The following is a 14277-nucleotide window of genomic DNA, read 5'->3' as shown; positions in this document are numbered from 1 at the left end:
TTTATCTGTGGGAACAAGAACAAGAGGGGGTGTGGGACATGCAGACGTGGCATCAGAACTATTATGACAATCATCTCCAGTGGGGACAAAGCACAACACACCAAGATCAGGAAATCTGCTACCAGACTATACAGGTGAAAAACTGGAGGAATAGAGGGGTCAAAGAGTTGGCAGGGAGTAGAGAGGAGTGCAGAGTAGTGAATATCCCCAGTGACTTTACACTGTTAACTGTTTACACAGCAAACTCTTCTTGGTTGCCTTTCTCTTTTCTTTTCCCAAAACCCCCAGGGCTGTTCTTAAGTATTTAGAACAATAAATATATTTAAGATTTATAGCTTGAAGTTTAGCCATATTCATCTTACTCAGGTGAGCAGTCCAACTAAGCCCAGGGGAGGTGCAAGAAAAATGTTCCCCTTCATAACGATGCACGGAACGAAAACTCACTTTAACTGCAGGACCATGGAGAGTATACCACACACAGGTAAAATTGTCAACCTCAGATTTTTCTTCATAAAACAAAAATCACTTAAAATAAGAGCATAGCTAACTTCTGGAACTACCCTGAACATGATTCTCACTAAATGTTTTTTTGTGGTGACATTCTCAAGGGTTAGAGCATTATTTAGAATATACTGTGATGCAGAGAGTCAGATAATATCTCCCAGCTGAATCCAGCAGGGTTACAAAGACACATTTTGTATTCATAAACGTGTTGAAATATTTTACTTTTCTTGAACTGCAAATATTTGAAGAAATGTAGACAAACATATTTAAAATTCACAGCACTTTCTCAAATATGAAGTAGCAGATTAACAAAATGTCAGAACACCCTTAGCTTCAAAAACTGCTCTACCATTTTAGGTAGAGATTATCCACCAAAAAAAAAAATAATAATCACAGCCTCTTATGATCATACTTCTCAACTGCTGATATATTCAATTTGTAAGTTACTCCCTTCTTTAAAGATAAAACAAGCTCTTGCAAGTCATCCTAACCTTTGCAAAATACCAGTTCATATTTACCTCATTGACTGGAAGAGGCTGAGGAGGAAATAGGGGTTGGGAATCATGGTCTGAAGGCTGGATACTGGGTCTTCTCTGAGCTTGTCATGAGTTGAAAAGTCAGTTCTGAGAGATTCCTGGCTTGGTTCAAAGCCATGTGCTTTTATAGCAAATGTACAAGTTAATATCCTCACTCCTCAATCCAGCCCATCCTAAACCACCACTCGGTCCATAATGACAAAAGGTGTAACAAATTTACAGAAACAATGGACAATTTTTTTAAAAAGCAACTTTCCCAAATAAATTATATAGAAAGTGGATAATCAACAACAGTATCTTCTTCAGTATCTTCTAGTGCACCCTATGTCCCTCAGGGGACACTAGAGGAGATCAGGAAAATTATGAAAATATCAATTATAAACCATCCCATCTTAGGACTGCCATCATTCCCTCTTAGATTTTATTCAGCATGATTGTGCTACTTGTCCTTCCACTGAGAAGTTTGAATGCAAAACAGGCATAAGCATCAATTTTGTATTTGAGACCCCTATTCATGGGATTATCCACTGGGACTGATCACACAGAAGATGCAGCATTACACAGCAGAGAGTAACAAACAGGAAAAGAAGAAAGAAAACCAGAGAAGAACGAAACTTGCTTTCAGGAATCAGCCCCCGAATATTTAGAAGCTGATGGGCATCTAGAAGTGTAGGAGGAGTGATTACTCTCCCTTATACAGCTGGTAGTACTACAGAGAAAACATTGTTGTTTAGTATTTCATACCTTATACATAAAGTGTGTCTAATGGTTCTGATTTTATGCATAAAAAAATGAAAATTTCATGCAGCTGCTTCTCAATTACGCATCTGGTTATTGTTCTGCAGCTACAAAACTACCTTGAAGAACCATAAAATACAGTGTGACAAGAGTGGAATAAATACCAGAAGTCATCTTGTACCCTCCTTGTAAAACTTTGCTTTTTTTACCACCTAATAAAATTCCTGAATCGAGAACTAAAACTTCTGTTGCCTCCTTTTATGAACAAAAATCCAGTAATGTACTTAACATGAGTGAAATCTGCAAATCCCACACTCTGTGGCACACATTACATTTTGAATTCAGTACCCCATTCCTAGAGTATTTTTGACTTTGTGTTTTACTTTCAAGCAGCTATTTTGGTAATTTGATCAGAAATCCAACACAGAGAACAATAAGTCAGCTCAACATTAGTGTCGAACATCTGAAATGAGATTTTGATTTGTTAGCCCCCAAGCCATTACTCATATTACTATAAATCTATTGAACATGAAGACATTTGGTGACAAAGAATGGTTATAAAATATCCAACTAATGTAAGCAGTCTCAAGCTTGCATTTACTGACTCACACTCAGCATGTAATTCTCTAACGAAGGGAACAGATAAGAAAAACAAAACAATTTGTTTTTCATAACAGTGCATTTCAAATTAACTATTTCCGTAATTCCTCTGGAGACAGAGGGTCCTGCAAAGAATTTCCATATCTAAAATATTAAAAATGCCACAATTTGTAAGTTAACTTGAAACAGAAAGGTTCCACTTGAAACAAAACAATACCCAGTGGTGAGGTTTGACAAAATCAATTATTAACTTTATTGAAGAAGAATAAAACTCAAACTCCCAGTTAGAAAAGCTGGAAGTTTCTCTGCCTATTTTTTCTGGCATGCAGGATGCAACACACGTGGCTGTTACCAACAAATGCATGTGTGGCTCCACAGCTGCCTGGTTTCCACAGAAGACACAGAGGTGCCAAGGCTTTATGTGGAAAAACATTGCTGAGCTGCAGAGGTGGAAGGAGACAAGCAGGAAAGCAAAGGCAGAGCTGGACCAAGGATGCTGCACTGATTTAATACTGCTGCACATAAAATTTGCCACTTCTCAGCTGCCTCTGTGAAGCAGGGTCTCAGCATGAGACACAGAGGGAGGAGGGAAGCAAAGGGGAGAGAGCACAAGCAGGATTACAAGATTCAAACCCAACCAAGCCATGCACACAGATGAGACAGCAGCACAAACTCAGGGGTCCTATCCAGGGGAAAGGTCCTGTAGCACCAACAGCCACTGAGGGTGAAATCCTCAAATGAAATCCTAATCCCACCTTGGCAGTGCCTTGTGCAGTTCAGCTTCCAAGGCACATTAAGCTAAAGCCCGAAAAAGCAACGTGTGAGGAGATGAAGGATGTCCATAAAAAGAACTTCTTAGCACAGGTGCTTTACTCCTGGCTTGTTCTGTAGCTGCATCACAGCAAATTCCCCAGGACTTTCTATCAGACTCCCTAGCATAGCACATTTGGTGAACAAAACTCTGAACACCTTTCCCAGCTCCTCTGATCTTCCATGACTGATCTTTTTCATCCAGTAGATGAAATAAATAAATTGGGTCACTGACATATTGATCACCAAGCCTCCTACAAAGAATTACTTTAACTGCAGCAAACAACATGTTGCCTTCATAATTTTTACTCTACTTTATTATTTTCATCCTTTTCAGACACAAGTGAGAATTTTAAAGTTGTTTACGCAATGTGATATTTAGGGATTTTTTCCAAAAATCAAATCATTGCAACATGGACAAATATAGGAAAAAAAACTATTATTTGCAGTATTATTTCATAATATTTAAATATAATTTAAACCATGGCTAGCAATCAGTATTTGTCTTCTGATCATACTTTTTGTGATTGCCAAGTCAAGCAAATGTGGGTCTGAGCAAAGCACTTCAGCAATCAAAACATCAGTATTCACACAAATGGCTTTTTGCAGTACTCAACTGCTAAACACGTGCTCTAACTATGCTAAATAGGGTAACAACTGACTCTTTAGCACAAAACAAAAAAAAAAAAAAAAGGAAGAGGATTTTCTCAATCAAAACTCATAAGGTGGGAAAAGGGTTGAGAAGAAATGAGCAAATGGGCACAGGAAGGAGAGGTCTAAGAAACAACAGGGAACTGAACAAGGGACAGAAAGAGTCAAACCACAGACACTGATAAATTTTGTGGAGCTGTGAATTGATGCATTTAAGGGATGCCTATGAAGACTGAAGATAATGGAGCATTAACAGGTATCTTCTATCACTGAGAAGTGGCTGGAAAATGTAGATTCACTCCAATCTTAGATTTCATCCCTCTGACAAGGCAAAATCCATTAAGTGGAACAGAGAAATACTCATGCTCAATAACACTGAGAACGTGGTCCAAAGGCAGCTCATCCACCACCAGTTTTCTATTAAATTTAAAAGATTGTTTTCTAAATACTTACCCATCTGAGAATAGGATCATATTAGTCAATAACTTACAGCATTATTTTGCTTGAAAGAACAGTTTCAGAAAGCTATAATTTAAGTCTAAGGAACTTTAATAAAAGCTGTCAGAGAAAATAAGAGGACTTGTGGGAGAGCTGTTCCTCACCAGCGAGCAAGTTTTCTGTGCACAGTTTCCTGGAATGCTGTTGCAGCAACACATGATTTTTTTCAGCATATGCAGAAAAGGATAACCTGAGTGGCTTTAAAAAATAGCTTGTTATAACCACTAAGTACATGAGGGTTTTTGAGAAATAACTCATTATGCACAGGTGAAAAATTATTGCTTCACAGTGAAGCACAGAATGGAAAGAAATATGGGAATCAAAGAAATGCTGAAAAAACCAATTCTGCTACCTATCCTGATGGACAGAAACAGAGAGGAAATTAAATCACATAAGCAACCCTATGATGACAGTATAAAAAGATCAGCTAAGTAGCCAAGTTTTTCAAATAAAACTTTATATGGAGGGCCACTGTACAGGATACTCATAGAAAAGCTCTTGCTGGTTTAACAAAAAAGGGCTTGAATTCACATTTCAGATATCCTCAGAAACATCAGGTTCAAGGATGTCTTTAATTTTCCCAGCATAAAAGCTTAGATTAAATGCAGACAGCATTATCACCAACAAATTCTTCATGATCTACACAAAAAGGACACTAGCAACATAAAGGTCAATTTTTGATCCATTCTAAAGGTAAATTGCTTTCAAGTGATTTTCAGATAAGGGATCTAAAACAGCACCTAAAAATGCAGCCTTCCCTTTAAATTAAAAAGCCATGGGAGAGAAAAAACTTCAGGAGCTGAGATAGGAAGGAGACTGGTGCTCACATGACCAACAACTCTTTCAATATTCTAAAAAATTGTGAATAATAGGTGACAGGTAAATGACCTCATGAAAAGATGCTTCAATAAACCTTTTCTGTTCTTTAGAAAATACATGTTTACCTCTCCAGCCTGATATAAAAAGCATGCCTTCAGTCCAAAACCGAATTTATGAGTTCCCTCATGCATAAGCAATAGAAATAGGACATGCAGAGGCTATACTTTGTTTTATTTTTATTTTTGAAAAAGAGTGAATAAAAACCTTGCACTCAATTGAACTGCATTTTTCTGTGATAGAGTGTGAACACTGCACCTGACTGATTCCTAAATGTAATGAAACACTCTAAGTGGCTATTGCTTTTGTTAAAATTCAGAAAAAGAAACACATGCTGACTTCCTGGCATTGATTTAGGACTGTCAGCAGTGCCAGCCACCTTTAAGTTCTCTCCTGATTCAAAGAGCCAAATGACAGTGCACAGCAACCCCCTCCAGCATAATTACAGCCCCTCTCAGCTCTGCCCAGCTCCTGGTTTGAAATGATGAGCCCCTTAATAACTTCTCCATCAGGCAGAGCACAGGGAGCAGAGCACAAGACTCAAGGGCTTCTGCTGGAGGAGCCCAGAGCAAATGATGGCCCTGAAATGATGCACAGTGCAGGCAGTGGCAGTGCACACACAGCATATAATAAGGATTATTTCCTTAGGTATTGGTGCTACAGCACAGGGAAAATAAACAGCAAGTAAGGGAATGCCTTCTCTGGCTAAACAAGCCCTAAATTAAGTGAGAATTAGATCAGAAGACTTGTGAGTTAATACAAAAACAGCCACATGAGCTTATTTTTCAGACAAAAACTTGGCTCCCAAATACTTTTTTTTTTCTATTAAATAGTTGCACTGGAATTGTAAGAACTTGTTTACAAATTAAGTTTCTTCAGAGAGCAGATCAAGCAACACCATACTGTGCAGCAAAACAGGACAACATCTTTCTTTCCTCTCTTGAAAACCAAGTAATTTTAACACAAAGCAGAAAACTAATGTGACTGAGTTTCTTGGCACTCTGTAAATATTGCCTTCTATACAAAAGTTACACTTGAAAATTGCTTAGCACATAGAAGGCGATGAATTCCTTGGGGCTTAATTCTGTATTCTTTATTGTGTACAACTTCTTTTGAAGTCAATACTAGTGATGTCATGTTAATTTTCCTTACATCTGCCATTCTTATCTTAGAAGGGGAAAAAAAAATCAATCCTTTAGTTCCATTAAAAATTCCTTGCAGACTGCCTTGCATGCAGTTGGTAAATTTTGAAAGTATCTGAGAAAATTAACATTCAGCGTAGATATTAATAAAAATAGAGAGAAACAGAAGAAATGAGCAAAGTGTAACAAAAGTGCTGATACTGGATAAAGGCAAACCCTTTCAAGAAGACATGCATTAACACCTTCCTGACAAGTGAAGACAGCAGCAAAAATCATCCAATCTCATCTCTTCCCATTGCATCAACAGGAAATCCAACAATAGCAAAACTGGTGAGCACAGGCCCTGCAGCAGTAAAGACAGCTCTGTCAAGCACAAAATAGTTGGTGAAATTGTGATATTAAATTGTGAATTCCAGACTTTATTCAAACTTCCATGATAGAAATTCGTATCCCTTTATCTGTACCCCTTTATAACACACACAGACCCATATGAGTGATGTAATGCTGTAAGATTATAAAGGAAAATTCTTGTTCCTCTTGTATTCTTGAGGGCTGTAGAAAGAATTTTCTTCACAAGAAAAATACTGAACCTTTGATTTTCAAGCTTTGAGAACTTTCTCCTATTTTTATCTTTAAAATATGTTGGCAAGCACCTTTTTGGTTTGAAGAAGCCAAAGTGAAGGACAGCTGCAATGTGGCACACAGCACCTAAAACATGAATTTTTGAGCAGGACTTGGCAGGAGAGGTTGGCCTCTCCCCACAATTTACTGCAGAATGCCTGTCTATCAACAGCATCCCCAAACTGCCTTCACTGGTTATTTTATTTCACAATATTTTGTGCCTCCTGTAGGCTGAAGTTGCCTGTTTTCCCATATCTTTTTACATTGTGTGGTTGCATATTCAGCTGCAAATTGTGCAGATAAACCTGAGTGACAGAGACAATATTATTCTGAAGGATCATAAAGAACATAAACCCAGCAAAATCTTGAAGCATCAATGACCAGAGTAGCAAAACTGACGTTCTTGATCCTTAGTTTTCAAAGTGCATGCTAGAAGCACAAGGACAGCACACCACCAGAATGATAACAAGGATGTTGTTAATTATTAAGTGGATCAATGGAGTGTCAGTCATTCCAACATGAAATAGATTCCACACCATAAACCACAATTCTTTCATGCTCTGTAGTGCACCATGGCTGAATGCAACTACAGCAAATGAAGAAAGCTACCACTAACTTCCCCTTTCTGAAATGCTAACAAGCCCACACAATCAAAATAAAATTCACCTGATAAAGTTGTATGAGCAAACATTTTTTGGTTCTGGATTTTACTTTTGGTTATTTAAATATTGTTTGCTTGTTTGCTTGTTTGTTTGTTTTTAACAGATACTTCTTGTGATTTGCAAAGCAAGCAAGCTACAGAGGTTATTTAAAATAAACTTAGCTTCATAAAACAGAGGAGGTTCACTGACTTTAATGGAGTAATTTATATTTAAATAGTCATAGAGATCAAGAATAGCAATAGTTATTGCACAGGCCAATCCATTTATGAGTTCAATCATGAAGAGGAGAGTTTAAGTGCTGTAAGACTGGTGATAAACCTGCCACAGTTAGCATTCCTTGATTTTCTCAGACAACCAGAAATGAGGAAACATTTTAATTTTATGTGCTTTGCTTTGTGTCCAACTTTTCCATTTTGTACTGCTAAATGACCATAACACTTGCATTTATTTTTTTTTTCAGTTATATTTTCAAATATACTGATTGTCATAAGAAGGTTTTGGTCACTGAAAAATGTTTCACCTTAATGAAGTTCTAGAGATTGCACAAGCCATTATGCTAATGCTACTCAGCTACTTGAGCTCTGATGAGATCTTGGATGTAAGTTCTGTTAATTTACCTTCCAGTGTGCAAAATTGAAATGCATTTAACTAAGTGGCCTGTGCATTATGTAAAGCATAAACCAAAAAATCTTCCTGTTGCTACACAATTAGACTACAGTAATGTCTGGCCTCTGGCATTTTGATGTGTGAGATATTAACAAAAGCTAAATGAAAAGAGGAAAACTGTACAACTTTAAAAAGTAGAAAAATTATTTCAGTTTGAACAGATTGACAAAGTACTTCAACACTTTCTTTTTGAGAGAAAATCTATTACATACATTAATTTTTGACCCACACTATCATCTTTTGTTCACCACACCAGAATGAGGATGTTGTCAAGAGAAACAAAATAAAGCTCCAGAATCAGGGTCTTCTCTGAGCCACTGTCACGTCCTTTTGAGCTGGTAACTCAACTCACATTTTCTATTTTTTTCATCTGGACACACACATTAACAAATATCTAAGTATCTTTTAAAATGGAGAGGCCACAACCTCTTCCTTCCTTTGCTTTTAAATACACCACATTTTGATCTGAAAACAGATTTTGACACAAGTTCATTTATTTCAGCTCCTTGAATTATATCAAGTATACAAAAAAATTCCTCAGCAACTATTCATGACATTCTGAATTATTATAAGGTTAATTAAAGAATTCATGTTACATGCTGCATGCAAAACATTTGAGAAATAAAGTTCTAAGTATTGCTGCTATAAACTTGTTCATATATAAAATTAAGCATATATTTATGGTCTGGATGAAATATCAAAGCTTTCCAGTAAGCATGAATTTAAAGAGTGTTTAAACTTATTAGAAAACAATTTATTTTCCAGTGTAGCAGAGTCCTCCCATTATCAGTCAACTTACTCAGTCTCTGAGCAGCCTCCAGGGCATCATTTGCAGAATCAGCTACAAAGAATTTCTGAACTGTAACCCCATGGTCTGCCATTATTTTTTTGCTTTGGTACTCCTGCAGGTTGAGCCATCGTCTGGGGGTTAATTGAACAGTCTGGAAAAAACAAGAAGGGAAAATAACATAATGCTCATTAAGAAGAGTTCATGAGACAGCCACTGAGCTCCTCCACCTTATGGTTCTCTCAAACCAGCAGTTAAACAACACCAGAGAAAAGGTAAAATAGGTATTGATTTACCTAAGTGCCTTTTCTTAACATTTGTGCATCCCAAGTACTCTGAAAGCTACAGATATTTTTTAAAAGCCACACAAGGCTCACTTGGCCAGACAAAATGTCTTGCATTTAATATCAAGGCAAATTTGGCTTGAACTCCAAAGTCTATTTATGTTTTCATGCTATCCTCTGCTACAAAAATAGTAACAGACTCTTACATTAAAACAAACTCAGTTTCATGTTAAATATCCTTATTATACAACTTTTCATCTAATTCTTCCCTATAAAATTATTTCCACTGATTCTATGTGTTCGTTGAAGCATATCTCAGAAGAAAAAGAACTGACATGGAATTAGCATTATTCTGTAGGAAACTATACACTAATACATGGATTTTCAGGGGTCAGCTCTCTGCTTTGCTCTTTGTGCTTCTGAACAGGTTTTATTGAGGACACCAGCACAGCCACATCAGTCATGCCAGGCCAACAACAGCTGGAGAAAAGTTCCCTCCTCATTCCCAACATGCCAGTTTAGATGCCCCTGTGGGAATATAAATATATCCACAGCCCATGGGAACAAAGACACAGCAAAAACACCACACACACAAAGACCCCACATTTGCTTGTCCTGGCAGGAAACCTTGAGACACTGCAGAAGTCACAGGATCTTTACTGCATGGGACATATTCTCCACACAGGCTAAATTGTTCCATACAAAAGCAATAATTAAGGAGCTGGAGCTGACTCCTGGCAATGGTATAATGGCAAAGGTGGAGCTGGCCTCTGGCAATGGTGTAATCCCATTTTGTGCCAGCCAAAGATGCTTTTCCCACATGGAGAGACAAACTGCTGTCCTCCTGGCAGCCAGCCACAATCAGTTCTTGGTTTTTCCTGAAGTAAGGAGCACAGCATGCAAGCCAGTGCTATGTATTCAGAAGTGCTGGACAAAGAGGATTATTTGCTATACTAATACTTTCATCTCTAACAGCACGATAAAAAAATTATTAACCTAATGCAAATTTATACCTTAAAACTTTAAACAAAAACCCTCCATGCTCAAGTCTTTCAATAACACACCCTCTCACAATACTCAAGGTTTACAGGTTGAGCTGTCTCAAAAGCAAACTCCCATCTGTTCTATTCTCTTTGAAACACAGCACAAAAGATTGATGCATAAAGAAAACACAAAACCATCTTTTACAGTATATAACTGCATGTTTTCTGTAAAAGTGACTCCCACTGAACTTAAACAGTTACAAATAGCTCAGGATGACATTTTAAATCCTTTTATGCATAACCTGATTTACATATTTTAGAGGAACAAAATGGCATTGTCAGTTTGCTCTATGGCTATCTCTAATTCTACACATCTCACAGACACCTCATATGATTTATATTCCTCCATGCTCTCCATGGACAACATGTTATTACAGTTATGCAATACTTCAAATGTAGGGTCAAAATTTAAAGTCCCTTTCATAATTGTTGACATTTAAATTGTTTTCCTATTATAAATTCTCTGCTAGGCTCTAACAATTATTACTTCAGGATCATTTTCACAAAGGGATTAACACTAGGGGACAGGAGGGACCCTTTGGGCTTATCTAAAAATTTCTACAGGTCAGTAATACAGCTAATAAAATTTTGGTCACTGGTTTTACAATTTAAGACCAAGTCTTCAAAACAGCTTTTATTCATAACTTAGAATAATCAGTTTCACATGGAGGTATTACTAAGCTGATCTACATTAAATAAATAAGAAGGAAAATATTTTAAAAAATTCTTTCTGGGGAAGATTTTTGTGGCTGTTGCTGGGAATTGCAGTGACCTCTGCTCCCAAATGCCCTCTAAGCACCTCACAGGTGCTTTTAAGATAAAACAGTTTTGCAGCTCAAAAATATAACTCAAAATGTCCCACAGAGATACTCCATTGAAGAGATGCTAAAAATCTTACTGCATATGCATGAAGTGCAGGCATATACAAGCATAGGGGCACATGTTCTTTTATAAAAACTGGACAATTAATATGAAGATGTTATGACAATATTTCTTTCCTAAATTATGATCCAGACCAGCCTGAGGAACACACACCTTTTTCCCCTGCTATATTACATAATTCTAAGAGAGACCATCTTACTGAGTGCCAGCTGAGGACTTTCAATCAAGTCTTTGCACAAAAGACAAACTCCTGGTTGTGAATGAACTGCTTGATAAAATTAATAAGTATCTGAAGTCTGTACCAGAAGCTCTGAAGAGCAAGGAACATGAAAAACTTGTTCAAAGCACTTGCAGGATACACACCATATGTCATGAGGACAGCAGGAAAACCAAAGCAGTTACAAGAGATGAAATAAAGCACAAGCTTTGAGTCTGTAAAGGTGATTGCTCTTTCAGGACCATCTTGAAAAAAAACAAACAGCTGTGGACATGTATTTTAGGGTGAAGACAAAAAAAAGTGACTATGAAATCTTAGAAATGTGATCTCAGAAATGTGAGTCTTTGAACCAATTTCCAGTCCAAGATAGTTTGGTTGCAATAAATCTGTATCTGAATTTATACATGAAATCTTGAATCCCTACCCTCCAAATATATTTATACCAAGCATTCTCAAAAACTTCAGATGGGCTTCCAATGGCCTAAATTCTTGGGCATCATAAATTTGTATGCATTCTACAGATAAATCCACACTTGAGACTTGCACTAAGAGCATTAATGCACAAAGGTACAGCCTCAAAACTCTAGGGAAGGTTTGGGAGAAAGCTTTTTCCCATAGACAGTATTCTACAGGCAGCCATAATCCAACCCTTCCCACTGAAAGTTATTAGAAGGAGACTTTAATCCAGCACAGAACACACCTCTGCCATTACATGTCTTTGCTTTACTTATTTTCCCATTTTACAGCTGTTTCATTGCTTGCAGCAGTGTTAGATTTGTCAATTCAGTTCCAGCTCACAATAAAAACACACTCAAGAATTAGATGGTAAATAATCATCAGAAAAATAATCTCAATCTGAAAGTGGGAACGGGGGAGCAACTAAAAGAAAACCTAAAGCACAGGAAAGCAGAATCTAGCTTTTAGTAATTTCTCTTCATTATTCATTGTCATCACCTTCTATTCTCACCTTATCCCTGCTTGAATATTTTTATCTCTTCCCCCCACACATTAGTCAGAAAACATATCAGAAAACACCAGAGATCTCTGAAATCTTTCCATGCAGCTCTGTCCCAGCTGACACCCAGTGTGTTCCAGAAGTTCAAGATGCAGCAAGATGTGTTTCATCTGTCTCTTTATTGCAAGGTTGGGCTGGAGTACAAGGATCCTGTCCCACCAGTCTGTGAAGAGGAGACTGGAAATTCTGTGTGGATTTTAGTAAACCCTGACTCTCTGTGTGACATCTCATCTTTCATCTTCAAAAGATGACAAACAAAGAGCTAGAAAATTTTCCACTGGTGGCATTTTTCTGTTATCCTTTCATATGGGAACTTTGTGTTGTGTATTGATGTACACATTGAAGATGCAGAGTGGCTCTTATTTGAGATTCAGATCTGCCTGGTAAATCAAAAGGTGTTGTTTATTTTTAAACCACAAATAAGGTTTAAGAATAAATCACTCTGTAAAACTAAGAAAATATTACTAGCAGCACATAGAAAATAAAATGTTGTTATTTAAAATAATAAAGCTTTAAAGAGGAATTACATTCATCCTAACAAGGTATTTCTTAAGATTAAATTTCTAATGTAAGTGCTTATCAAAGAGATTAATACACTTAAATAAGGCTCTTTTACAACTGATAACATTTCCTGAGAGCCTGACAACAACATCAAAAATCCCAAAACTCAAGTAAGTGGAACAAAAGGCCTCAACTGAGCAGTAACATGAAGTGAGATGAAGGCAGAATTATTAAATCAAGTACAAATTTCAAACCGTATTTTCTCATCCTGGCTAGAATTATTCGGCAATTTCCAAAAGCGCAAAGTATTGGTTGGGTTTCACCTCTAATCTCCCTTCTCTCCTCCAATCTACATGATTTTTGTTACCAGTCACACTAATGTAGAGTATATAAGTATATAAAAGTATATAGAGTGAGGAGGATTTAGAAAACTGCTGTTACTGGAATTGTGTATTTTGTTGTGAATAAGCTTTCTGTCCAAACTTCCTTCTTTATATGAGCAGAGACCATATTTGGTCCCACAGCATGATTAAATGAGTGGCACACACATCAAGAAATCAAATATTTATTTTTGATCATCTTAACAGGGTCACATGTTGCAGAATTGTATCTGTGGTTTATGGACTACTGCTAGAGAAAAAATTGATTCTTCCTATAACCTACATAGCCTCTTATTTACCACCTTTTTGTTTGGTGGGGTCTTTTTATAAAATGCTAAAGGCTCTGCACAAATAATGTATCTGGACAGCAGTTGCATTATTCTTCCACTATTCCATCTGCCAATTCTTTAGCTGTCACATAATGAAAAAAAAAAAAAAAATTGGATTATTTACATGACAAGGGCTAAAAAACTAGGAACCTAGGTAACCAGAGTGGAACTTAAAGTACATTTTCTAGCAGAAATTTCCTTCAATAGAAAAACCCAAAAAAAAACCCACAACCAAAAAAACCAAAACAACCAAACATTCCCCCCAAAACACCCAAACATATTTAGAAAACACTGCAGCAGAGACATCTTTGTTAAATATGCAGTATTAACTGCTCTGATGTACAACATCTTTCAGATGACCCAGGAGGTATCTTTGGAGTGCTTGCTTTTGGAAAAAGGAAACACACACACATAAAACCAGAAGAAACTGTCTTAACACGTTCATCAAGAAGTTTGCAAGTTGCATGTTAACTACTTCAGCAAAACTGTGCTCCAAAAGTTCCATATAAGCACAAAACAGGAGCAGCATCAGCAA

General features: G+C 36.9%; 1 protein-coding gene across 1 annotated transcript in view; it reads right to left on the bottom strand.

Annotated features, from left to right (window-relative positions):
* Positions 1 to 14277, bottom strand: part of SUCLG2 (succinate-CoA ligase GDP-forming subunit beta) — a 108679-nt gene that overhangs the window by 78750 nt on the left and 15652 nt on the right. Inside the window, exon 2 of the mRNA XM_056501561.1 lies at positions 9104 to 9245. Within this exon, the coding sequence (XP_056357536.1) occupies positions 9104 to 9245 (142 nt within the window). The remainder of the gene's footprint in view (positions 1 to 9103; positions 9246 to 14277) is intronic.

Source organism: Oenanthe melanoleuca, chromosome 12, assembly GCF_029582105.1.
Source record: "Oenanthe melanoleuca isolate GR-GAL-2019-014 chromosome 12, OMel1.0, whole genome shotgun sequence".
NCBI classification, from domain to species: Eukaryota; Metazoa; Chordata; class Aves; order Passeriformes; family Muscicapidae; genus Oenanthe; species Oenanthe melanoleuca.
This window is presented reverse-complemented; position numbering and strand designations above follow the sequence as displayed.